We start from the raw sequence: 22390 nt of genomic DNA on the forward strand, positions 1-22390 counted from the left end.
GAAAGAGTTTATTCACAAGACATCCAAATGAGGACCAGGGAGAACAAATCTCAGATCTGCCTCCCTGAAGGCGAGGGGCTTCGGATATTTATGAGTGAAGGATATAGGGTGGTTGGAGGTGCAGGGGAAGGTGACCGGAGACAGGAAAAAGATGAGGAAATAAATCATTGCTCACTCAGGTGTGTCTGAGTTACATGCTTCTTATGGTTCACATTTTTGGAAAATGGTGGCATTAGCATGGGGAGAGTTTTGGCCCTCTGACCTCACACAGGGCCAGTTGGAGGGTGGTGATTCCAACCAGTCTTAATCAGCTGGAATGTGAACTGGACAAGAACTGACTCTAAGTTCCTGAAAATCAACTTAAACAGCCATTACTATAGCAACCCATATTTCAGAGGGGGCAGTTACTCACTGGGGGGCAGTTAAAGGAGTCTTGTGACATATTGTCTAAGCTACATGAGGGTATGTAAATTTGCAGGAACAATTAAGGTGAGCTTGATTGGTGAAGTCAGGTTACATAGTATTATTTATTAAGCAAGTTACACTTCGAGGGATCTAATTGATGACTGCCCTCAGTTTCAGAAAAGCTATGCCTTTATTTATTTATTTATTTATTTATTTATTTATTTATTTACTTATTTATTTTTTGGTCTTTTTTTTCCTCCCTTTTAATACCTGAATGTTAAATTTCAAAATCACACTTTTTTTTTTTCAGAAAGGCTATGCTTTTAAAACAGCCCTCATAAGTCTGAACTTCTGTATTTCTAGGTAAAGGGCTACATCAAAAATTTTTGAATTCTCACTTTCCTATTTTCCAGAAGCAGCTTCACATCTGCCCCCAGTCCAAACAATGAGGCTTCATCAGACCACACTGCCCTCTGTGTATCCTGTTGGTCATGCTCTTATACCCTAAGCCATGCTTAAAGGCCAGACCAGGTCACTGGGACATCCCTGAGGACCAAGATATGAGTATAGCTCAGTGTTAAATACACTAACTCTGCAGTTAGACAACCAGAGTTGGAATCCCAGCTCGACCACTGAGGTTGCAACAGTAGCCCTTTATTATTTTCTTCATCAGAGTCTCTGCATTCAGAAGACTCAGGCCACTAAAGCCTGGCTCCTCAGCAAATTCCATCACCTTAGGGAAGACACTCTGGATGAGGGGTCCAAGCTAAAGGGTCAACAATGGTTTTGCAAAGATTCGGACTCACACCTTGATTCAAAAAATATCTATCATTTATCTATAAAAGTGCCAGGGCTGCTGCAAGCCCTGGGGTGCAGACATAACCATCATATACTCCCTCAAGCACTCTAGTAGGTGATGGAGGCAAACACGGACCCAGAACTACAGTCCACAGTGAAGAGGAATCTTACAGAGGAGAAAACAAGGACTTGTGGGAGCTCTAGAGAAAGGAACAGCTAGCCCCAGCTAGGACATGGGGCTGTTTCTTACAGGGTTAACAGTGTTGCCAGGCAGATAAGTTCCAAACAAGCAAACAAACAAACAAACAAAACAGTTTGGACAGCTGTAACTGAGCAGACACTCAAACAGAGCATAGATTTTTCCTGGGGACTTATCTTCCCCACCAGGAGAAAGATACAGATGTTAAAAGCCAGCCTGCCCCATGAAGAAGGGTACAAGACCCAGATCCTATCCCCAGCCAGAGTATGGTGCATAGCAGGTGCTCAGTAATCAGCTGTCCAGAGGTTGGATATGTGCTGGACCTGGAGAGAAGAGGTGATGACAGGATGATGATCTCCATTCTAAAAATTAGAGGTCTCAGTAAAAATTCTTAAGTGCTACCAGGGTTCTACTCTCTTGGAGCTGTGAAGGGGGTTTGGGAGGAGACAATGTCAAACAATTACACTATAACAATGACAGCTGTGAAAAGGGTTATGAAGAAGTGTATGGTGATATACACTCTCATAATTAGGTGCACTGGTCCAGTAGTTCTGAGCAGGGAGGGGACACTGGAGTTGAGATTTTGAGCATGGTGTTAAGAGAAGGATGCTGGTTGTAGTGAGGGTGGGATTGCAGAGACAAGGCTCTAGGCAGTGGAACAGCTTGTGCAAAAGCCTAGAAGAGGAAAAGAGCAGGGCTTGTTTAGGGAACAAAGATCTCAGGAGAGATGAGAAAGGTGAGATTGGAGACGTTAGCAGGTATTAGACCATGCAGGGCTTAGTTAGCCATAATTTGGATTTTGAGGGTAAGGAACACGGTTTTTAATTCACTAGTGTTTCCCCATACGCAGTAGATCAGTGGTGCTTAAAATTTGATGAAAGAATTACTTTGTCCTAAAAATAATGCGATTCACTTTTATGCAGAACAGTGACATTGTTGCCTAATTTTTCTCACCCGTCTAATGGGGATAATTGTCATAGCGAACATTCAGTAAGGTTATGCGCGTCCAGCGTTTAGCTCTTCATAGCCGTGTTATGGGTGAAACGGCTTCCATACCTTCCTAGAACTCGGGGTAGTTTTGAATGTTTGTTTAGGAAGTGTTAGGGGTAGGGGCGTTATGTTTGCTGGAAGGTGGCGCTAGTTTCCGGGGCCGTCGGGGTCGAGGTTGAGTTACTCTCCTAGATTTGAAGCAGAGAAACCAAAGTGCGGCTGCTCAGAATTCTCTTGGCTTTCCGCCTAGGTCCCACCCTACCTCTAGCCTTCGCACCGCCCCTCCCGCCCTCGCCCTGCCAGTCCTCTGTTCTCGCTCCTCCTCTCTCCTCCTCTGCCCGCCCCACCCTCCCTTCGCCCCGCCCCGCCTCAGCCGGTGGCCGCGCCCCCTCGTCCCGCCCCGCCTTCACTTCACTTCGTGCTCCGCCGGCTGGCACCGCCCCTTCCGCCTTGCGCTGCGGCTGCGCGGGCGGTACAGTCTTTCAGGCCTCTGTTCCCCTTTGCCGGTTCTCATCTTGGTGCAAATTTCCTCCAGCTCCACCATGTGGAGCCGACGGCAGCGCCGCCTCAGGCCGTTGAGCTGCGGGGTGGAGGAGCTACGGTGCCGCCGGCGGGAGCGAGAGGCAGGTGTGGGCGGGCGGGGGAGCACAGGAGAATGGGGGATGGCAGTAGGAGACGAGGTGAGGAAGCCCCCTGGGTCAGAGACGAGTTCTGGGTCCTGGGTGCCCCTCCCACGCTCAGCCGGCTCCTTTGCCCCTAGCACTGCGGAAGGCGCGGAGAGAGCAGCAGCTGGTCAGCAAGAGGCTGCTGAGAGACGAAGACCCGGAGAAAGCTGAAGGATATGTGGCTGTGATCCTTGGAGAAGCCGAGGTGAGGGGGCAGGGTGCGTGGTGAGGTCAACGCCATCTGGCGGCAGATTCCTTCTCGAGTACTTGAGTTATGACGCCAGACCTGAACGCGGTCCCTTCAACACATCCATCTATCTAGTGGGCCAAGCCTGAAACCGGGAATTCATCCGAGATAACTCGTGTCCCTCATCCAACATCATCATCCAGTCCGAGATGGTTTTTGGGTGTTTTGTTTGTTTGTTTTTACCTCCTAAAGAGCTGTGGAGTCTTTACGTGCCCTTGCCAATGCAATTGCCACCATCCTCTTCTCTGCATACTGAAAGCAGGGCTTTGCATTTTCGGCAACTAAAGTGGGTCTGCAGAATATTAATCATACTAATTGTTTGCTTGTTTTTATAGTTTCTTCACCTGGACTTTAAATCCACAATAACCTGAACCTTATTTGTCATCATTGAAAACCCAGATGCCTGTACAGCATCTGGCATAGACTCATTTATGGAAAAAGTGAATGAAATAATTTTTTTTTAGTTCATTTATTCATTCAGCAAGCCTTGGGCATCCTCCGTGTTTATATTATCTATTTACATATGTAGTTTGCAAAGCACTTACACCTAGGTTATACCATTTATTCATGTGTGCTTACTTTATGGCACAACGCCTATGCTGGGTACTGAGATACATAAAGATAAAAAGAGAATCCTTTTCTTTGAAGTGTTTACAGCCCAGTGAAGAGACAGATATGCTCCCACCTGTCATGATGGAAACATGAGGTACAATAGAAACCCCTGAGTCTGCCAAAGGAAGCCAGAAAGGGCTAACATCCCAGAGGGATGGAGGACCTGGAGAGGGTATACTGCGCCGAAAAAATAGATTGTACAAAATTTGAAAGCGTTAAAAAACAAGTCCTGTTGTGGTTGGTGTTGTTGCATTGTAGGTTGCATGGGGAGAATGGCTGGAGGGGTAGGTTATGCCAGGTTGAGAGGTTTAAATGTTATCCTTAAAATAAGCCAGTAAGAAGTCAGGGTAGATGTTATTCTTATTTTTCAGGTGAGAAACTGAGGTGTAGGTCCCCTGTAGAGTAAGTGGCAAGGCTGGTATTAAACCGCGTTCTGAGTACCTCTTCTGTCCACTACTGTAAAGTTGGTACATAGCTATATTAGCGTGAATGACAAGTTCTAGGGATTGTGCCATATTGGAGGGCACACGGGAAGTGGGCAGAGCAGGATTCATGCCTTGCTTTCTGGCAACTGTGTGTTGCCACCTCTCTTCTTCCTGTCCTGGGTCGTAGATCCAGCAGTTCCTTCGGTTAGCCCAGCGGGGGACAGAGGAAAAGGAGAGAGAGAAGGCTCTGGTCAGCCTTCGTCGAGGCTTGCAGCACCCTGAGACGCAGCAGGCCTTCATCAGGTCAGTGTGGGTGGTATGAGTGGGTGGCTGGGGCTCTGAGGGATGGATGGGAGCATGGAGGAGAATGGGCCACAGGCTGAGCAGGGCTCTGGTGCTCACTTGTGTAGGCTGGAGGGCAGCATTCGGACCCTGGTCGGGCTCTTGACCAGCAACCAGGCCCTGCTGCAGCTGGAGGCGGCTCGCTGCCTTCATGAGCTCTCTCATTCTGAGCAGTCTACAGTGGCTGAGGCCTGCCTGCCGGCTACTTCCTATCTTCTCACCTACCTCTCCGGTCACAGCTCAGATTTTATAGTAAGCTCTATCCCTTCCTTCCTTATTCTTGGTTTGGATTTAAAAATTTGCTTGTGGGTCCAGTTTGAGCTGGCAGCTAGAGAAAAGAAGAAAACCTGTTTCCCCTGATGCCACAGGCATACGTACACCCATCATCTCCCATTCCTCTGTACCCAGATCCCTAGGGATAGGGATGCTCCATCCACCCCACCCCTACCCCAGCCTGAGACAGGCCAAGCCCAGTGATTTTCTCATCCGGCTCTCAGGAGCTCTGTCTGTATACACTGGGTAACCTGATCGTGGAGAGTGAGGCTGTGAGAAGGCAGCTCCTGCCACAGGGCATTGTTCCAGCTTTGGCTGCCTGCATCCAGGTAAGTGTCCATTTCCTTTCCTCCTCCCTGGGCAACCCTCCCGTCATGTCTCTCTACATGCACTGCCTGCTTTGGTTAGGCACCTCCAGCCTCTGCCCTGTGCTAAGAGGTTTAAAGTCTCAGGAAATCTTACGGCCTGGGTTCCAGAGTCAAATCCCTTCTCTGTCTGCTTCTAGTCCCCCCATCTGACTGTGCTGGAAGCCCTTGGATACGCCTTGTCCCAGCTTCTGCAGGCTAAGGAAGCTCCAGAGAAGATCATCCCGTAAGTAAAACTGGGTCTTCACATGTGCAGGCAGGTGTGACCTACTTGTTAGTGTAGCCCCTGGATGCCTGGTAGAGTTTTGTTTCCACGGCTGTTGCACATTTTAGCTCCGTGTGCCTGACTGGGAGGAGCTTTGGGTTTGGACACTTTGCCACCTGCTGTTAGGGTTTGGGAAGAGTGGCTGGCATCTTGCCTTCTGTGGTTCCTACTCATATCTCTGCTTCTACTGGCAGCTCTGTCCTGGGCTCCCCTCTCCCCCAGCACATGCTGCAACTGTTGCAACCTGGCCCAAAGCTGAACCTTGGGGTCGCTGTGGAGTTTGCCTGGTGCCTTCACTACATAATCTGCAGGTAACACAGGCCAGTTGAAGAAAGTGCCATAGGCCTCCCCTGGAGTTTCCTTCCATGACACTCAGGTTTTTGAACTTTGGTTTCTGGAATTGTAGTGGTGGGTTTTCTTCCTTCTGTGGTCCTCTCTTCTTGAAGCCCTGGAAACCCGCAGACCTAGGCCATTTGTTGATTTAAAGGTAGGATTGGCTCTTCCGGGGACCGTATCTAGAGGCATTCAGAATGGTCCAGTGTTTGACATACTATCATAGGCTTTCCTACAGTACAGCCTCTAACAAAGCTAGGCTGTCCCAAACTTCTGGTAATAGAATTGTTTACCTTTATACCAAGAAAGTTGGGAAAGCACCAAAATTCACATGCGGCGTGTGCCCAGGCCGACTTCGAGGAGTTCGTGATGTGAGACCTCAAGGTCTTATGAGACTGTCTAAAACAAAAAAGCATGTCAGCTGGGCTTATGATGGTTCCCTGTGTGCTAAACGTGTCTGTGACAGGATCAAGTGTGCTTTCCTTATTGAGGAGCAGAAAATCATTGTGAAAGTATTGAAAGCACAAGCACAGAGTCAAAGCTAAATAAAAAATGAAGCTTTTTTGAGTGATAAAAAAATGAAACAGCAAAAAAATAAAAAAATAAAGGTAGGATTGACTGAGTAGTGACTACTGGCTTCCTATTGCCCAGCCAGGTCAATAATGCCCTGCTCATCACCCATGGGGCTCTGTCCACTCTGGGGCTGCTGCTGTTGGACTTGGCTGGGGCTGTCCAGAGAACTGAGGATGCAGGACTGGAGCTGGTAGGTGAAGAGGTCAGGTCAAGATCTGGGCAATGTCTCTTCTTACTCTGCTCCTGCTTCCATGTGCAGGTTGCCCCTTGCTCCTTACACCTGACCCCCAACTCCTCTTTGCAGCTGGCATGCCCTGTGCTTCGGTGTCTAAGCAACTTGCTAACAGAGGCAGCAGTGGAGGCCGTGGGAGAGCAAATGCAGCTCCGAGATGAGCGTGTTGTGGCAGCCTTATTTATCCTTCTGCAGTTCTTCCTCCAGAAACAGCCCAGCCTGCTTCCTGAGGGCCTCTGGCTTCTTAATAACCTCACTGGTAAGCACTGTAATCTGCCTAGGCCTGGACCATTAGATGCTGGGAATACTTCCTCATGGCCTGGGCTGGGGTGGGTAGCACTGGAACTGAGGTGGTTTCAGGCCCCAGTTAGAGGAACTTCACCCTGACATTTTCCTTTCCAGCAAACAGTCCTAGTTTCTGCACCTCCTTGCTCTCCCTGGATCTGATTGAGCCCCTCTTGCAGTTGTTGTCAGTATCTAATGTGGTGAGCGTATTGGTAGGTATTAAGGTCACTTGGGTCCAAGATCGGGTGGCCTGAGTATAAACAGTGGGAGCAGACCTAAGCCTCCAGATGTATCCTTAGCTGAGAGCTGGCAGGTGGTGTGGTGTGGATGGCTTCTGGGCCAGACCATCAGTCATAGACCAGATGGTCTAGGTGTGTGTCCCTAAACCGTGGTGTACTAGTAACTAACCTTGGGCAAGTCAACTAACCATCTCAAGTGTCAGTTTCCTTATTTATAATTGGGAATGGTAATCCTACCTGGGGGTGGCTGAGGTAGGATTTACAGAATATGCATATAAAGTGGTTGGCATAGTGCTTGGGCACATGGTCAGTACTCCATAGTAGCTATTGTTACAATCTTTGGCTTTCCTCTGTGGGGATGTGTACATGTATCTGACTGCAGGTGCTCACAGTTGTGTGCAACATTGCAGAGAAAGGTCCTGCTTATTGTCAGCGTCTCTGGCCAGGGCCCCTGCTCCCCTCCTTGCTGGACACATTGGCCTTCTCTGACACTGAAGTAGTAGGCCAGAGTTTGGAGCTGCTGCAATTGCTGTTCCTCTATCAGCCAGGGGTGAGTTTCTGGCCTTGGTCCCCAGTCCCCCTGTTCTGAAGCCTCTAGTCTCACCCTGGCCCCTTTCTTTCTAGTCTTAACTTTAGTCACTTCTCTGGGCCAGCTAGCCTAGGCTAGAACTTCTGTATTCTTGTTGGGAATGTGCTATCTTCCAAGAAGAGGTGGGCTAACCTGTAAGGCTGTGGGAGTTGAGTATTAGGGCTCAGGGACGCTGTGTTGAATCCTTTTTTCCCCACTTAGGCTGTTCAGGCCTTCTTGCAGCAATCAGGGCTGCAGGCCCTACAGAGGCATGAGGAGGTGGCACAGCTCCAGGATCGTGTGCGTGCTCTCCAGCAGACAGCTCAGCATGGGTGACTTGGCTTCTCCGTGTCACATACTCCACTCTTTAACTACCACCCCACCAACTTCCTGGCCCACAGAGCCCCTTTTGAGGGTTTAGAACCATAATGATGTGTCATGCTCTCTGCTCCCACATTTGAGCCTAAGCCTTGTCTAAGGGATCCCAGCTCCTCCTCCTTATCACCCAGCATTGTCCAGACAGGAGGGCCAAGAGGGAACTCAGTGGCCTACTTAATCTCGGTCCTTGGAATCTCCTCTTTTCTTGTTCTTTCTTTCCCCAGCCTTTTAAAAAATTCTTTTTGTTTCAGCAGCTGATGGCTTTTGATGGGACAGAATAAAGTTTTATTTTTATATTCAACTGCTTTGCCTCAGTTGGTTGTACAGTAAGGGGTAGAAGGTGGAATGAGGAACAAAACATCCTGAGAGCATTTTCAGCCCAAGCTTTATAAAGAACAGAACACATTTGTCCACATTGTACCCAGTCCAGCAGAGCCCAGGCTGTAGGGCTGTTGCTCTTACTCCTCAGCAGAAGCTTCAAGCTTTGCCACTTAGCACATTCTCCAGGGCTCTGGTTACCTGATCCGCACTGAAGTTGTTCAAAGAGACATTCTTCTCTTGGCCAAATGCTGAGGAGAGAAGGAGGTACTTAAATATCTGCTTTGCACTATTGGGGCTACCAAATATAATAAAAGGTCTTTGTCTCCAACTTACAGTCTTGTTATGCCTAGAATTTATCCAATGGGTCTCAAATGCACCTAAGAAGCTAATGTCCAGCTAGAATTTGGGCTGATTCTGGGTGGTCACAATGGGAAGCAAAGTGTTTCACGGAAGTTTTATGGGGCATGATAGACATTTATTAACTATTGTGAGCAGTGCATTGCACGGGTCTAGCCTTTCTGTAGTCCCCATTCAATGGCTCCCATAGTCCACCTAGTATAATAAAGTTATTTTGTCCACCTCCTTTTCTAGTCTACTGGTTTTTGGAAGGAGAGACTTTTTTCCTCCTCCAGACAATTTTTAGTGCATGGCATACTGTAGTTGTCCACTGTTGAAACTGATCTGCCTTGGGTATGATTCCCCGCCTGCCCCTAGATATTTCTAGGGTAAGGTGTAGTTAAAAGCTGTGATTAAAATACTTTTATCGGGGGAGGGTATAGCTCAGTGGTAGAGTGCCTTCCTAGCATGCAGGAGGTCCTGGGTTCAATCCCCACTACTTCCATTAAATAAACAAACCTAATCACCCCCCCAAATAAATTAAAAACATTATAAAGTAAGTATAAATATTTATCGCATGCCCCCATATATCAGGAAACATGATAATAGTTTTAAGACTGTGGTAAAATGAAACAGGGATAAGGGGAAACGTTACATAACTGGCCAGGGAATGCCTTTTTGAGGAGGTGATATGTAAGTTCAGACCTGAAAAATAACCTGAATTGTAACAAAGAGCCAGCCACATAAGCCTGGCAGAAGTGAATTCTAGGAAGGGGGAACAAATGTAATGGTTCAACCCTGTTATACATTCTAGCTGCATAACCTTCGGTATGTTTCACAGAATTGTTGATTCAGCTTTCTGATCTCTACAATGAGAAAAACGAATCCACCTTGCATATAATTAATGAAGATTAAATGAGATTTCGGCAGGAAAAAACTCAGCACAAAGCCTAGTAAGTGCTCAACACAGGCCATTATTTTAGGTTTTTACTACTGAGATTTTTAACTCTCTACCTGGACTGGCACTGACCACACAGAACCTGGAAGGACCTATATTGATGGGAATTGACCAGCATCTCTCCTCCCCTATCTGAAGCCTGTTCTGAATTAACAAAAAAGACAGTTCCTCGTCCCTATGCAGGACCGGGCCCGCCTCCACATAGATGTGACTTAGGACACAAAGCATCCTATAATTTTGTGAAAGTATATTTCCTTATCTGCAACAAGGTCAAAGCAAGGTTGAAGTTCGAGTTCCAGTCCCCCTACAGGTTTCTGCGTGACCTTGGGCGGCCTTTTCTCTTCTTGAACCCTTGTTCCCTCACCGGGGTCCCAGGTTCCCGGTGTCCCGCGCTCACCGTAGCGGGCCCAGAGCTTGGGCTGCACATCGGAGCACTCGCGGATTAGGATGGGCAGGTCGGGGTTCGCCTTCTTCAGCTCCACATAGCGTTTCTCGATGAAGTCCCTGCGGAGCCGGAGAGAGCACCGCGTGTGCGGTGTGGGCGCGGGCCTCCCCAAACACCAGGGAGGACGAGGTCGTGACCCCGGTGCCCCTAAGCCCGCCCGCCTGCCTCACCTTGCGGCACCTCACCTGACACCCTGGCTGCCGGGCGAGCGCTGGCATAAGTGGATGCGAATCTCACGCAGGCCCAGTTTGGCCGCGATCCCCCGACTTGCTGCGGCCGCCGCCATCTCTGCAACTACCCAATCATCCGCCCTAGACCTTCCGGCCCAGTGATCTTGTCAGGTCAATCGCGGACGCTTCAGTCCCGCGATAGCTTGGCTTACGTAGGGGGCGGGGCCAATCTTAGCCAATGCCATAAAAGCAGTGCAGGGTTCGCAGTTCCCCTCGTTCTCGGGTTTCTCCGCCTACGGCGGGTGCGAAAGGCACTGTGGGTGGAGTCCTGAGGTGCATTGTGGGGAAGCGCCTGTGGTTGCAGTGTTGTTGTGGCATCCTCGGTCGTTGTCGGCGTTAAAACACCGCGGACGAAATGCCGGAGCGAGATAGTAAGGCTTGGATCATTTGCCCTTTCTTCCCCGAGGGACTCGGGACACTTGGCGCGTTATTTTGGCCTCAGAGTTTAAGCTGGGTGTGTGTGTGTATGTGAGGCTGGAGGGGGGCCGGGAGAGTGACGCTTGGAGCATGGCGAGTCCGTTGGGCCCCTAGCGAGGCCAGCAGCTCCAGACTGTCCCTAAACCTTGTCTTTGCCCCAAACCACGACAGAAGAGTTTTATCTGTGAACAAACCTCAACCTCCATCACTTAATTTGGGGTTACGCCAATTTATCTTTCCGGTAGTATCTTAGATGTTATTTTCAGGAAGTCTTCGCTGATCCTCTAGAGCTGTTACGGGGCCCCCTACTCTGGGCTCCCGCAGCTCCTTGTATTTTCCTACTTAAGCCCTTGTTACGTTGTATTGTCACTGTCGCTGTTCTTGCCTTTCTTCCTAACTAGATTGTGAGCAACTTGACAGGAAAATACATTGGTATTTTTACACTATATCCCCATCTTTTGCACAGGACCTGACAAAAGAAATTGATTAAATTAATGTCAATTCTTTTTCTTAGGTGAGCCGTTCTCCAACCCTTTGGCCCCAGATGGCCACGATGTGGATGATCCTCACTCCTTCCACCAGTGAGTGTTTTGATGTAGAACCATGGGGATGAGCTGGGTATTAAGTGGTGGTGGTGGTGATGGTGAAAGAATTCTGAATGTCTTGTTAGCAAGGACAGTAAAAAAAAAAAAAAAAAAAATCATACCACTTGCCCCTTTATCTCTGTGAACTTTAACTGGATCAGGCCAACTGCATAGGAGTATTAAAGGGGAAATTATGGCAGGGAGAATGCTAGTTTTTAAAATTGATGTTTAAAAAATAAAGTTGATGTTTAATTGCATATTATATAGGAATTAATTATTGTCGACAATTAAAGCATCAGGATAAGGTTAATGTTGTCTTTGATAACATCCCCAATTCCAGTCCCTTTCTTGGAGGTAACCAGTGTTACCTTTTTAACTTGTATCTTTTCTTCCTACTCTTTTTAAATGCATTTATATTCATACATGCATATCCGAGTAAAATATATCATTGCTTGGTGAATTAAAATATTAAAATTAAGTGGTGTTATATTGTATATATATCATTTTGCCACCTGCTTTTTTCACCTTCTCAGTATCTTGGACGTTATTTTCATGGCAGTGACAAGGACTCCCCTCTTGACCAAACTCTAGTCAGTCTTCTCCAAGTCTTCTATTTTGACCAGGCCTGCTGAACCCAGTTTTAGCAAAGAATCCTGCCACAGTATCGAGAATCCCATCAATCAATCAAGGAGATCCAACAACTCCTCTTGATATCTAATCATATTCCTCTTCCACCCAACCCTTGATGTCCATCCAAGTAATTTTCTATAAATTCCCAATTGTCCCTGTTGTATTCAGAGTTAAGTTTCAGTCCCTCTCCCTTTTTGCAATAGTTTTGGTTCCTATTATAGTAGTCTTGAATAAAGTCTTCCTTGGGGAAACCTAGCAGGATTCTTTGCTAAAACTGGGCTCAGCAAGTCAATGAAAAGGCCTAATCAGAAGGGGGCTCAAACAAAGCTTACTAAAGTTTGGTCAAAGAGTGAGACCTTGTCACTGTACCAGTTAAAATGACCTCTTATACTGTCAGTGCTTTCTTCCCCACATTTGGGAAACACTTTCACAGTTTATTTAGTCTCCAGTTAATGGATGTTTAGGTGATTTCCAAGTTTTCATTAGTTTCAAAACTGTAATTCAATCTCTTTCACAGGCCTTCTTATACATGTGCCAGTAATTGGCCAGGTTATATATAGATGGAGTTGCTGGGTCATAGGATATTGCACATTTAAATTTTAAGATAGATAACGACCACTCTCCAAATTGTCCAAACTGATTTATATTCCCATCAGCGATATATGAGAGTATCCACTTCCCAAGTTGTCACTTGTTCTTCATTTAGCAAACTTTTTAATAGTTAACACTCTGATGCATTAAAAGTGGCATATCTTTGTTTTAATTTACATTTCCCTGATTTCTAGTAATGTGAACCATATTTTTTACATACTCCTTTCCCAGTTCTTATTGGTTACTAATTTTTAAAATTCTTGCCTTCTAGATCGAAACTCACCAATGAAGACTTCAGGAAACTTCTCATGACCCCAAGGGCTGCACCCACCTCTGCACCACCCTCTAAGTCACGTCACCATGAGTAAGTTCTGAGGTGATCTAATCTTGTCTTCCATCTCCTTCCTACAGAAAATCTACTGAACTCGATGTCTTAGGAACTAGAAAGCTAGTTCTTTTTTAAAGTCTATGATTCTGATTCTCTTCCTCTGGAGACTGAATCTATTCCATGGAGCACTTGTACTAGAGTTGCTTCTTTTGCTTAAATGGGTAGATATCTGGGTCCATTCCAGCCCGGCAGACTCAGATTCTAGGACACATATTTGGGGGTATATAATTTTAATAGTCCTTCAGTTGCTTGTGATGCTTTCTAAAGCTTCATAACTGGTTGCCTAGAAGGATGTACATGGATCTCGGCCTGACTGAAACTGGTCAGCTGTTGCTTTGGTCAGTTTTCTAGGCCTTTCTTCAATCCTCAGGGCCACTACTTGGGGTTTCTGGGGCTGTGGCAATATTTTGCCATCAGTGAATTTTTTTCTTTTCTAGGATGCCAAGGGAGTACAATGAGGATGAAGATCCAGCTGCACGAAGGAGAAAAAAGAAAAGGTGAAGGAAGGATGGAGGAGTATTGGGTTTTAAGGTGTATAGTATTGGGGGAGAGAGGTGGGGGCCAGTTATGAGGCTAGAGACAGGTTTTCCTTTCTTGTCCTGAGGTTCTCTGCTTTCTCAGTGGAGTGGAATGATATTTAGAATGGCAGTTTAGGGCTTTGGAATTAGCCTGTGGTGTTTTAATCTCATCTTTCACAGTTTCTGGGCATCTTGCTTAACCTCTCTAATCCTCAATATTCTTATGGGTAGAATCAAGATAGTGATAATAACTTTTATCACATTGTCATGAGGATCCTGTGATAGTCCATGTAAACACTTAGTACCAGTATCTGGCATATAGTAACTCCCCAACAAATCTTGGCTGCCATCATCATTATTGTCATCGCTATTACTTGTATGATAGTAAGCTTCCTAGACCTGGTACTTTGCTTTTCCTCTCTTCTTGGGGAGATCTGACAAGGAGTGATTTATTTTCAGTTGAAATTTGGAAGGTGATAAAAATTCAGATGACTTCCTGGTTGCTGTCTGAAAGTCTCATACCTGTAGAGATTCAGTCACGTAGAGCTGGGTGGCATTAAGGGATTCTGAAGGGACAGATGGAGTGTCCTGAGGTGACATCAGAATAGTATATCTGTGAGCTAGAAGATGGCTGCGGTTCTGATTTTGAGGACTATCAGGAGGTGGTCAGAAGTTCTATTAGGACGTATATGAGCATTCACCATTGAGAACTGGATGAAGGTATAGGGAAACAGGAACAGTTCTGCTGAGCTTGGGATAGCAGCTGGTAAGCCTTACACATTTGCCTTTCACTGGTCACAGTTATTATGCCAAGCTTCGCCAACAAGAGATTGAGAGAGAGAGAGAACTAGCAGAGAAGTACCGGGACCGTGCCAAGGAACGGCGGGATGGCGTGAACAAAGATTATGAGGAAACTGAGCTGATCAGCACCACAGCTAACTACAGGGCTGTGGGCCCCACTGCTGAGGCGTGAGTATTGAGCGGGTCAGGGTGTGGTTCCCTCAGCATTGTAGAATCATACAGTGGCAATGTGAATTCTTCCTCACATTTTCCCTGCTTTGGAAAGCCATTTCCCCATGCCAAGCCATTTCAGGAGGCGCTTGCCACCTACAAAGGACTGTCCTAATGTGGCCTCTTTCTTTATACAGGGATAAATCAGCTGCAGAGAAGAGAAGACAGTTGATCCAGGAGTCCAAATTCTTGGGTGGTGACATGGAACACACCCACTTGGTGAAAGGCTTGGATTTTGCTCTACTCCAAAAGGTGAGCCTTGGTTGGTGGGTGGAGAGTAATGCTAGAGCGCTGCATGTTCTTGTATGGGCCTTTCGGGGTGAGGAGGGAGACTACTGTTAGTTGAGATCATCTAAAAGGACTAACGGTGGCCCTGCTGTAGGACTAGTTGCATCCTTCAAGTCTCAGCCTCAGTTTTATCTTCTTGGGAAAAAACCTTCTCTGATCACCCAGGTATGGTTAAGTCTCCCCACTCCTTACGTCCCACTTCCTGCATCCTTGCACAGCTCTTCTGTATCACTTACACCAGGTGTCACACTTTGTTGTTTAGTTGTTTACTTTGTCTGTCTCTCCTGCTATAAGCTCCATTAGGGCAAGGACTATATTGTCCTGTTTAGTACTGATTCTTAGTTCCTGGTATAGTGTGGTATAATGGTGTTCAGTAAAAATACGGAAAATGAATAGGTGTCTAAGCCCTACTTGCTTTCCTCTTAGGTACGAGCTGAGATTGCCAGTAAAGAGAAAGAGGAGGAAGAACTGATGGAAAAGCCCCAGAAAGAAACCAAGTAAGTAAACATCACATCAGGGAGAGCTTGAGAGTTTAGAAAGGTGGGGCCTAAAGTAGGAACACATTAAGCAAAAATGTTTTGTTTTTTTTTTTTCAGGAAAGATGAGGATCCTGAAAATAAAATTGAATTTAAAACACGTTTAGGTAAGTACAGGATTTCTACACTAGTGGCTGTGCATTCCAGGTGAATTGGAGGGAATTTAGTGCTCTGGGCAGGATCTGCTCCCCTTTCACCTCAGCCTACTTTTTTCCCTCTCTTTTTTTGCCCCCACACCCGCTAGTTCCCACAAAATCCTCTAATACAACTCAGATGTGGACTTAGTTATTTTATATGTATTACTGATGTCTCCTCAGTTAGGTTGGAAGCTCTTTTGAGATCTGGGCTGATCCTTTAAGGGAGGTAGCATGGTTGGTGATTAAAAGCTCAGAACTCAGAAGCCTGCATTTGAATCCCATGGTGAAATCATACTAAGCCTGTGATTTTGGGTGCAACTGGCTTAACTTCTCAGCTCCTGTTTGTCTGCTTGCAAAAATGGGGTCAGCATTCACCTCATAGAATTATTGGGATGAAGAGAAATAATGTGTGTAATGTGCCTGTCACACTGAGCATGTAGTAGAGCTATTTTTTCCATCATCATGACTATTACCTTACATGTCATCCTTCTTCCCAGGGCCTAATACAATGCTAGGCACATAGTGCCCTTGAGAAAACAGTGTAGGAAGGGTGGATGAGAGCTTAGCCATCGGAGTTAAACTGCCAGGGTCCCATTCTTTATTCTGTCATTTAGTAGCTGTAGGACTTATGGTGGTCATTATGACTTAAGTGGTAGTAAATCACAGCTCTCAGCCTTAGTATTCTTTTAAAAAAATTTTTTTTGGGGGTGAGGGAATTAGATTGATTGATTGATTGATTGATTGATTGATTTTTTAAGAGGTACTAGGGATTGAACCTAGGACCTTGTGTATTCTAAGAACTCCCTCTACCACTGAACTATACCCTGTCCCTGCCTTAGCCTTAGTATTCTTATCAGTTAAAAGGAGATAATAATGCCTACCTCACCAGGTTGTTGTGAAGATTCAATTGAGCAAGGCGTGCATAGCACTTGGCGTGGTGGCTGGCACAAAGTAAGCACTTAGTAAATGGCAGCTGTTATTGTAAAAGGTTCTCATTGGCTCCTGGCTGCTCTTTCTTTCTTTGTAGGCAGAAATGTTTACCGCATGCTCTTCAAGAGCAAAGCATATGAGCGGAATGAGCTGTTTCTTCCGGGCCGCATGGCCTATGTGGTAGACCTGGATGATGAGTATGCTGACACGGACATCCCCACTACTCTTATTCGTAGCAAAGCTGATTGCCCCACCATGGAGGTGAGTGGAGTCCCGAGAGCCTGCCACGTGAGCCCCTAACCTGGGAATCAGTCTCGATTCTGCCCTAAGCCTCATCTACCACATTTAACCCATCACCAAGTCCTATCTACCTTTTAACCTCCTATGTCTCAGTTGAATCCATTTGCTTTTCTCTGTCTCCACCAATAACACAAAACATTATAGTGTAAGCCATCATGTCTTGCTGGAACTATTAAAAGAGGCCCCTAATTAGGCTACCTCACGTCCACCCTGGTTCCTTTCCAATATCCTATTTATTTTTATTATTGAGATGTAATTCATATACCATACAATTCACCTCTTTAAAGTGTATAATTCAGTGGCTTTTAATATATTCATAGACTTGTACAACCATCATCACAGGCAATTTTAAATCATTTTTAATCACCTCCCAAAAAACCTGGTACTCTTTAGCCATTACCACTCCCCCATCTTTCCATCCCCTCTTCCATTATGATTTTTACATATTACCAGAATGATCATTTCACAGTGTGGATTTTTGTCTGATCACATTTAGAAGCTTGCAGTGCTTTCTTATTGTTAAGATAAAGAGCAAAATCTTTATTATGGCCTGTGAGGCCATGTAACTCCTGGCCTTTCCAGCCTCTTTTTTACCATGCATCCCTGTTTGTTCTGCAATCATCCTGGCTTTCTTGAATGTACTAGATTCACTTTTGACCCAGGCCTTTGCATGCTGTTTCATCTGTCTTGAATGTCCTTCCACAACTCTTCCTTTCCCTGTCTTCACCTAGTTAATTCTAACTCATCCTTCAATTTGTTAAGTAAATGAATGAATGAATAAATGAAGAGATTCCTGCTCAGTGGGATAACATTCTTGCTTCTTGGGGTTTTCAGGCTCAGACCACACTGACCACAAATGACATTGTTATCAGCAAGCTCACCCAGATCCTTTCTTACCTGAGGCAGGGTACCCGCAACAAGAAGCTCAAAAAGAAGGATAAAGGTAACTTGGAGGGTTAGGGAGAGAAGCATTTGAGGATGGAACCAAGGTCTCCAGGTCTCCTTCTGTCTCCAGAATATTGGGATGTTCTTGGGGACCAGAGAAAAATGGGAGCAGTGGATCACTGGCAAAGAGATGGTTACATCCAAGTTCTGTCTGCTTGATGCACCCGGGAAGCAGTGGTCAGCTTTGAGGCATGAGGAGGGAGAGTATGGGTAGCTTTTGTTGTCTTATTTTCTGAACAGAAGATGTTTAAAAGGGCATTGAGAGCTGGAGAGCGTGGTTAGGCTGAGTGGGAATTAGCTCAGGAGTGTTTTCCTCACTCCTCTCTTTACATTACAGGGAAAATGGAAGAGAAGAAACCCCCCGAGGCTGACATGAAGTATGTATCCTAGCCCCTGCCCTCTGATCTGAGGAAGGAAGGACTTCTGGGTTTCTTATTTTTGGCATTTAGGGGGCCCTTGGTGTAGGATTCTGGCGAAATGGCCAGGGGAAATGGATGTCTGTGTGACTTTGTCAGCTAGGGATCTCTGTTTTCCTAGTATATTTGAAGACATTGGGGATTATGTACCCTCCACAACCAAGACGCCTCGGGACAAGGAGCGGGAGAGATATCGGGAACGGGAGCGTGATCGGGAGAGAGACAGAGACCGAGACAGAGAGCGGGAACGAGAACGAGATCGAGAGCGGGAGCGGGATCGTGAGAGAGAGGAGGAGAAGAAGAGGCACAGCTATTTTGAGAAGCCAAAAGTGGACGACGAGGTGAGATGCAGTCCCGGGTACTAGGTGGTGAAACTGCCCATCTCTGCCTGCCCAGCCAGGTACAGGACCCCTCTGGTATATAGGTGCCTCCTGGCTCCATAGCAGCAACTGGGGGTCAACTAATCCAGAAAAGGAACCATCCTGAAACTGGGGGCAAGGGGTTGGGTAGGGAGTTGATTCAAACTTGGGGGCGAGATGAATGGGGATCCCTCACGGTCACACTCACTTTAGCTTCTGTTTTCTTTCCAGCCGATGGATGTTGACAAAGGTGAGTTTCATCCAAAGCATCTTGCATTGGCTCTGGCAGTCTTGCTTTCGTCTGGGCTGAGAGTCTGACCCAGAGCACAGAGCTGCTAATGGTGAGAGGGTGAGACTGAGGGACTTTCTAGTTCTGGATTCTCAAAAGATCCATGTCTTGTCTTATGGAATAGACAGAAGATGAGCCTGGAGCTCCATCTACCTTCCCAGGCAATGGCAGGGCATATTTGCTCTGTTAGATATAATCTTCCAGCTGTGGGGTTCTGAGGATGTGAGGCAGGTTGAGCAGACAATATTCTGGGCACACTACTGCGTCTCAACCAGAGTAGCTCATTTTTAGTTGGAATTTGATTAAAACTTGATTAGCTAAAGGGTTCTGTTGCTTAAAAAATTCTTAGAAACAGGTTGGAAGTGTGTTGTGGGGAAGGGGTTGTAAGTTCCTCATTTCAAAGTCTGAACAGAGTTCTTTTTCCTCCAGGACCCGGATCTGCCAAGGAGTTAATCAAGTCAATCAATGAAAAGTTTGCTGGATCTGCTGGCTGGGAAGGCACTGAATCATATCCTTTATTTCAGAATGTTCTTGTATTCTAGAGAACTCTTCTTTTTTTAATTCCAACTCCACCTGCCTCCCTGCTTCCCCACAATCTCCTCACCCCCATCTTCCTCTTTCTCTTTTGTGCTGAATTTTGACAAGGATGAAGTCATTACTTTCCCCTTTCTCAGAGGACCCATTTATGTTCACAGCCCTCTCCTTAGAGTTTTCATGTTGGGTCTTCTAGCCCTTCGCCCTTCCTGCTTGAAGTTTTTCTGCTGTTGGTAGAATTATTTGCCTTAACATAGCTTACACTGAAGAAGCCAGAGGACAAGAAGCAGCTGGGAGATTTCTTTGGCATGTCGAACAGCTATGCTGAGTGCTACCCAGCCACGTACGTAAGACTCTGTTAAAGAAGGGAGGCTGGGATGATTGGAGAACAAGTTGGGGGAATGGGGAGTGAGGTGGAAATTTGATTTGCTAGGACCCATGGGGACTTCTTGATATTCTGTTAGGCTCTACGAGGGATGTCTAGGAGGGATGGTTTTTCCTGGGCACATAGCCTCTTAGTGGATAGGCTTCCAAATGAAGCATAGGGGTCTGGGTCTGCACCATCTGTTTAACTATTGTTTCTCTTTAGGATGGATGACATGGCCGTGGACAGTGACGAGGAGGTGGATTATAGCAAAATGGACCAGGTATGGAGTTGGAAGGATGGGTTGGGGCAGTTATTGTTTAGTACATATCCCCTTCCCTACACCCAAAGAATCTGTTTCATTTCCTGGGCCTCAACTTTCTCCAGCTGCAGCCTTAAGAGCAGCAGCACAGTGGGGGTGGGGGTGGGGGGGCAGTCTTGGGGAACTTAACTGTTTTAAAGCATCTGTACAAAGTCAAATGAGATAGACCAAAAATATATTTCTTTTTATTTTCTGTAAAGTACCAGGCTTTGATTTCCATCTTAGGCAGTAAACAAGCCTTTAGTGCATATGTAGAAAGAGCAGAAGAAATTTCAGTTTTTAGAAAATAACTTGACTTTTATTCTAGCCAGGGTTGCATTTTCCTCTCAGTCTTAAAACAAACAAATAAACAAACAAAAAACCCACCAACAAACATTAACATCATTAATGGTCAAGAAATGTCATCCATTTTCCCCTTATTCTCTCTATACTGCATGATTTAATTCCATCTTAGATCCTTGCTTAACCATGGCTCTGCCATTAGTTTTGTGACCTTGCTAAAACTTAGTGCTTATGCCTGTTTCCTCATTAGGAAAATGGAAAGAAATATAGTTCTCAGTAGTTTTTGAGACAGTTAAATAAGATACATGTTTACTGTTCAGAATAATACCTGGCACATAGTAAGTACATAGAAAACATTTATTATTGTTGATTAGGGTAGGATTTATGAATGATAAAACCTGGGATTATGGGAGAGACTGAATTTAATCAAGGGCTAAAATTCCATTTCCACTGACATCTCTTCCTCACCTGCCCCCCATTCTATCCTGTAACAGGGTAACAAGAAGGGCCCTTTAGGCCGTTGGGACTTTGATACCCAGGAGGAATACAGCGAGTATATGAACAACAAGGAGGCACTGCCCAAGTAAGTCTTGGTACTAAATACAGCCAGGAAGTGAGGAGAGGGATGGTGATAGGGGTGGACTAGCCCACACCAGGTTAGAGAGTATAATCTGGCTGAAACATTCCCAAATAGGTTCTCTGCTCACAGGGTCCTCTGGGAAGAGCTTGCTACTGGTATGCAACCTCTGATGTCTTCTTCCCTCAACTGCCCTTTTTCCCCCTCAGGGCTGCATTCCAGTATGGCATCAAGATGTCTGAAGGGCGGAAAACAAGGCGGTTCAAGGAGACCAATGACAAAGCAGAGCTTGATCGCCAGTGGAAAAAGATTAGTGCTGTGAGTGGGACTGGTTCTCCCTGGGAAGGCTTCAGCTGGGAGGAGACACTGGGCCACAGATTCAGGAACAGGCAGGGGGTTGGACAGCCATGGAAGTAGGAGAGGTCAGCCTTGGGTTTCAGGTGAGCTTAGATTGGCCGCATAAATATTGACTATAACTGTTGTTTTTGTAGATTATTGAGAAGAGGAAGAAGATGGAAGCCGATGGGTGAGCAGCATTATTCTTCCTCTGTGAGACTGACAGAAATTGTTTAGTGTTTTGCTTATGCTCATTTCTTCTTCCATTGCAGGGTTGAAGTGAAAAGACCAAAATACTAATCTTTGGTTCCAGCTCCAAGAATAATCTCCACAAAGATGTGCTCCTCACTGCTTGCTTTCTATAATTCCAGAAAAAAATTGCAAGGTTTTTTTTGTGTGTGTGTGTGTGAATGTATATAACATTTTATTGTATAATCTTTTGGTTCCATTAAAATTGATTAACCTGCTGTCTTGTCTTCTCTATGTTGAGGGCCCAGATGCACCAAGAGGGCTACTAATTCCACTGAATGTATAAAAATCATATGGAGGAAGTCAGGTCAGTCCTGTCCTGAGCTGTGGGTCTAAATTCCTAAGCAGGATGTATATTAGCCAAGGTGCCCAGTGGAGAAGGGAAGAATGACCCTCACTGATACCAAGAAATAGAGGAATGTAAGGGTGACTGGTCTTAAATGTCACTCATTTAAGCCCATCTGGGGACCTAGTCTTAGGGCAGAGATTCCCTGGGAATTAGGGTCAACCCGCTGGGCTGCCAGTCTGACCCCAAGGTTGTGCAGACTGGGCTCTAGGTGAAGGCACCTGATGAGAAACACCTGTGGGAACAGAAACCTTTCACAAGTTTATGCCCTCCTGGGAGCTTTAGTAATTCCAAGCACAAATCACTGCTTACCTAGCTGAAGGGGTAGACTTGGGGAAGTGCCTTGGGGAATCCCTGTCCCTGGCCAGAAGGGTTTGGTGCCCTTCAACATACTGAAAAGTTTGTCAAGGTCCAAAGTGGGCTCCCTGGCCTCTGGAATCTTTGGTAACTTAAATGTCCAGGACGTCAATCGTTGTGCCCACTTTCCTCTTCAGCAACTCCATGCCAGCTCTGAGCATTGGTGGTCCAGTCCTGCTGAGGGTCTGCAGCCAAACGGT

At 46.1% G+C, this 22390-nt stretch overlaps 4 protein-coding genes across 8 annotated transcripts; 3 read left to right on the forward strand and 1 right to left on the reverse strand.

Moving 5' to 3' along the window:
• The first annotated feature begins 2850 nt into the window (after nt 1-2850).
• TMCO6 (transmembrane and coiled-coil domains 6) lies at nt 2851-8495 on the forward strand. Of its 5 annotated transcripts, none has more exons than XR_010380383.1 (12): nt 2851-3019; nt 3153-3262; nt 4529-4644; nt 4752-4935; nt 5181-5285; nt 5462-5547; nt 5781-5897; nt 6571-6694; nt 6797-6983; nt 7127-7221; nt 7659-7798; nt 8039-8495. XR_010380383.1 is itself a non-coding variant. In XM_064484364.1 (12 exons), the coding sequence occupies exons 1-12, from the start codon at nt 2935-2937 to the stop codon at nt 8150-8152; spliced, it is 1491 nt and encodes a 496-aa protein (XP_064340434.1). In that variant the 5' UTR covers nt 2853-2934; the 3' UTR covers nt 8153-8495. The 5 variants fall into 5 exon arrangements, 4 of the variants coding, with proteins under 4 accessions (XP_064340435.1, XP_064340434.1, XP_031305029.2 ...); XM_064484364.1 differs by having other exon boundaries at nt 2853-3019; nt 7631-7798; XM_031449169.2 differs by having other exon boundaries at nt 2855-3019; nt 6571-6682; nt 7631-7798.
• Nucleotides 5904-6564, forward strand: LOC105098102 (large ribosomal subunit protein eL34-like). Its single transcript, XM_064484367.1, has one exon. It carries the CDS (start codon nt 6117-6119, stop codon nt 6462-6464), a length of 348 nt encoding a protein of 115 aa, XP_064340437.1. The 5' UTR covers nt 5904-6116; the 3' UTR covers nt 6465-6564.
• Nucleotides 8496-8562: 67 nt separating the features above from the next.
• NDUFA2 (NADH:ubiquinone oxidoreductase subunit A2) lies at nt 8563-10636 on the reverse strand. Its single transcript, XM_010990726.3, has 3 exons — nt 10440-10636; nt 10207-10313; nt 8563-8763 (listed from the first exon to the last, which is right to left on the reverse strand). The coding sequence occupies exons 1-3, from the start codon at nt 10538-10540 to the stop codon at nt 8672-8674; spliced, it is 300 nt and encodes a 99-aa protein (XP_010989028.1). The 5' UTR covers nt 10541-10636; the 3' UTR covers nt 8563-8671.
• Nucleotides 10637-10704: 68 nt separating this feature from the next.
• On the forward strand, nt 10705-21705 carry IK (IK cytokine). The gene is made up of 20 exons (XM_064484360.1): nt 10705-10855; nt 11416-11482; nt 12978-13070; nt 13532-13591; nt 14414-14581; nt 14761-14875; nt 15338-15408; nt 15508-15554; nt 16612-16775; nt 17649-17757; nt 18097-18136; nt 18297-18516; nt 18766-18784; nt 19253-19330; nt 19619-19700; nt 19947-20004; nt 20820-20908; nt 21112-21220; nt 21394-21428; nt 21511-21705. Exons 1-20 carry the CDS (start codon nt 10840-10842, stop codon nt 21536-21538), a joined length of 1668 nt encoding a protein of 555 aa, XP_064340430.1. The 5' UTR covers nt 10705-10839; the 3' UTR covers nt 21539-21705.
• Nucleotides 21706-22390: the final 685 nt, after the last annotated feature.

This window comes from Camelus dromedarius, chromosome 3 (genome assembly GCF_036321535.1).
Source record: "Camelus dromedarius isolate mCamDro1 chromosome 3, mCamDro1.pat, whole genome shotgun sequence".
In the NCBI taxonomy this organism is placed as follows: domain Eukaryota; kingdom Metazoa; phylum Chordata; class Mammalia; order Artiodactyla; family Camelidae; genus Camelus; species Camelus dromedarius.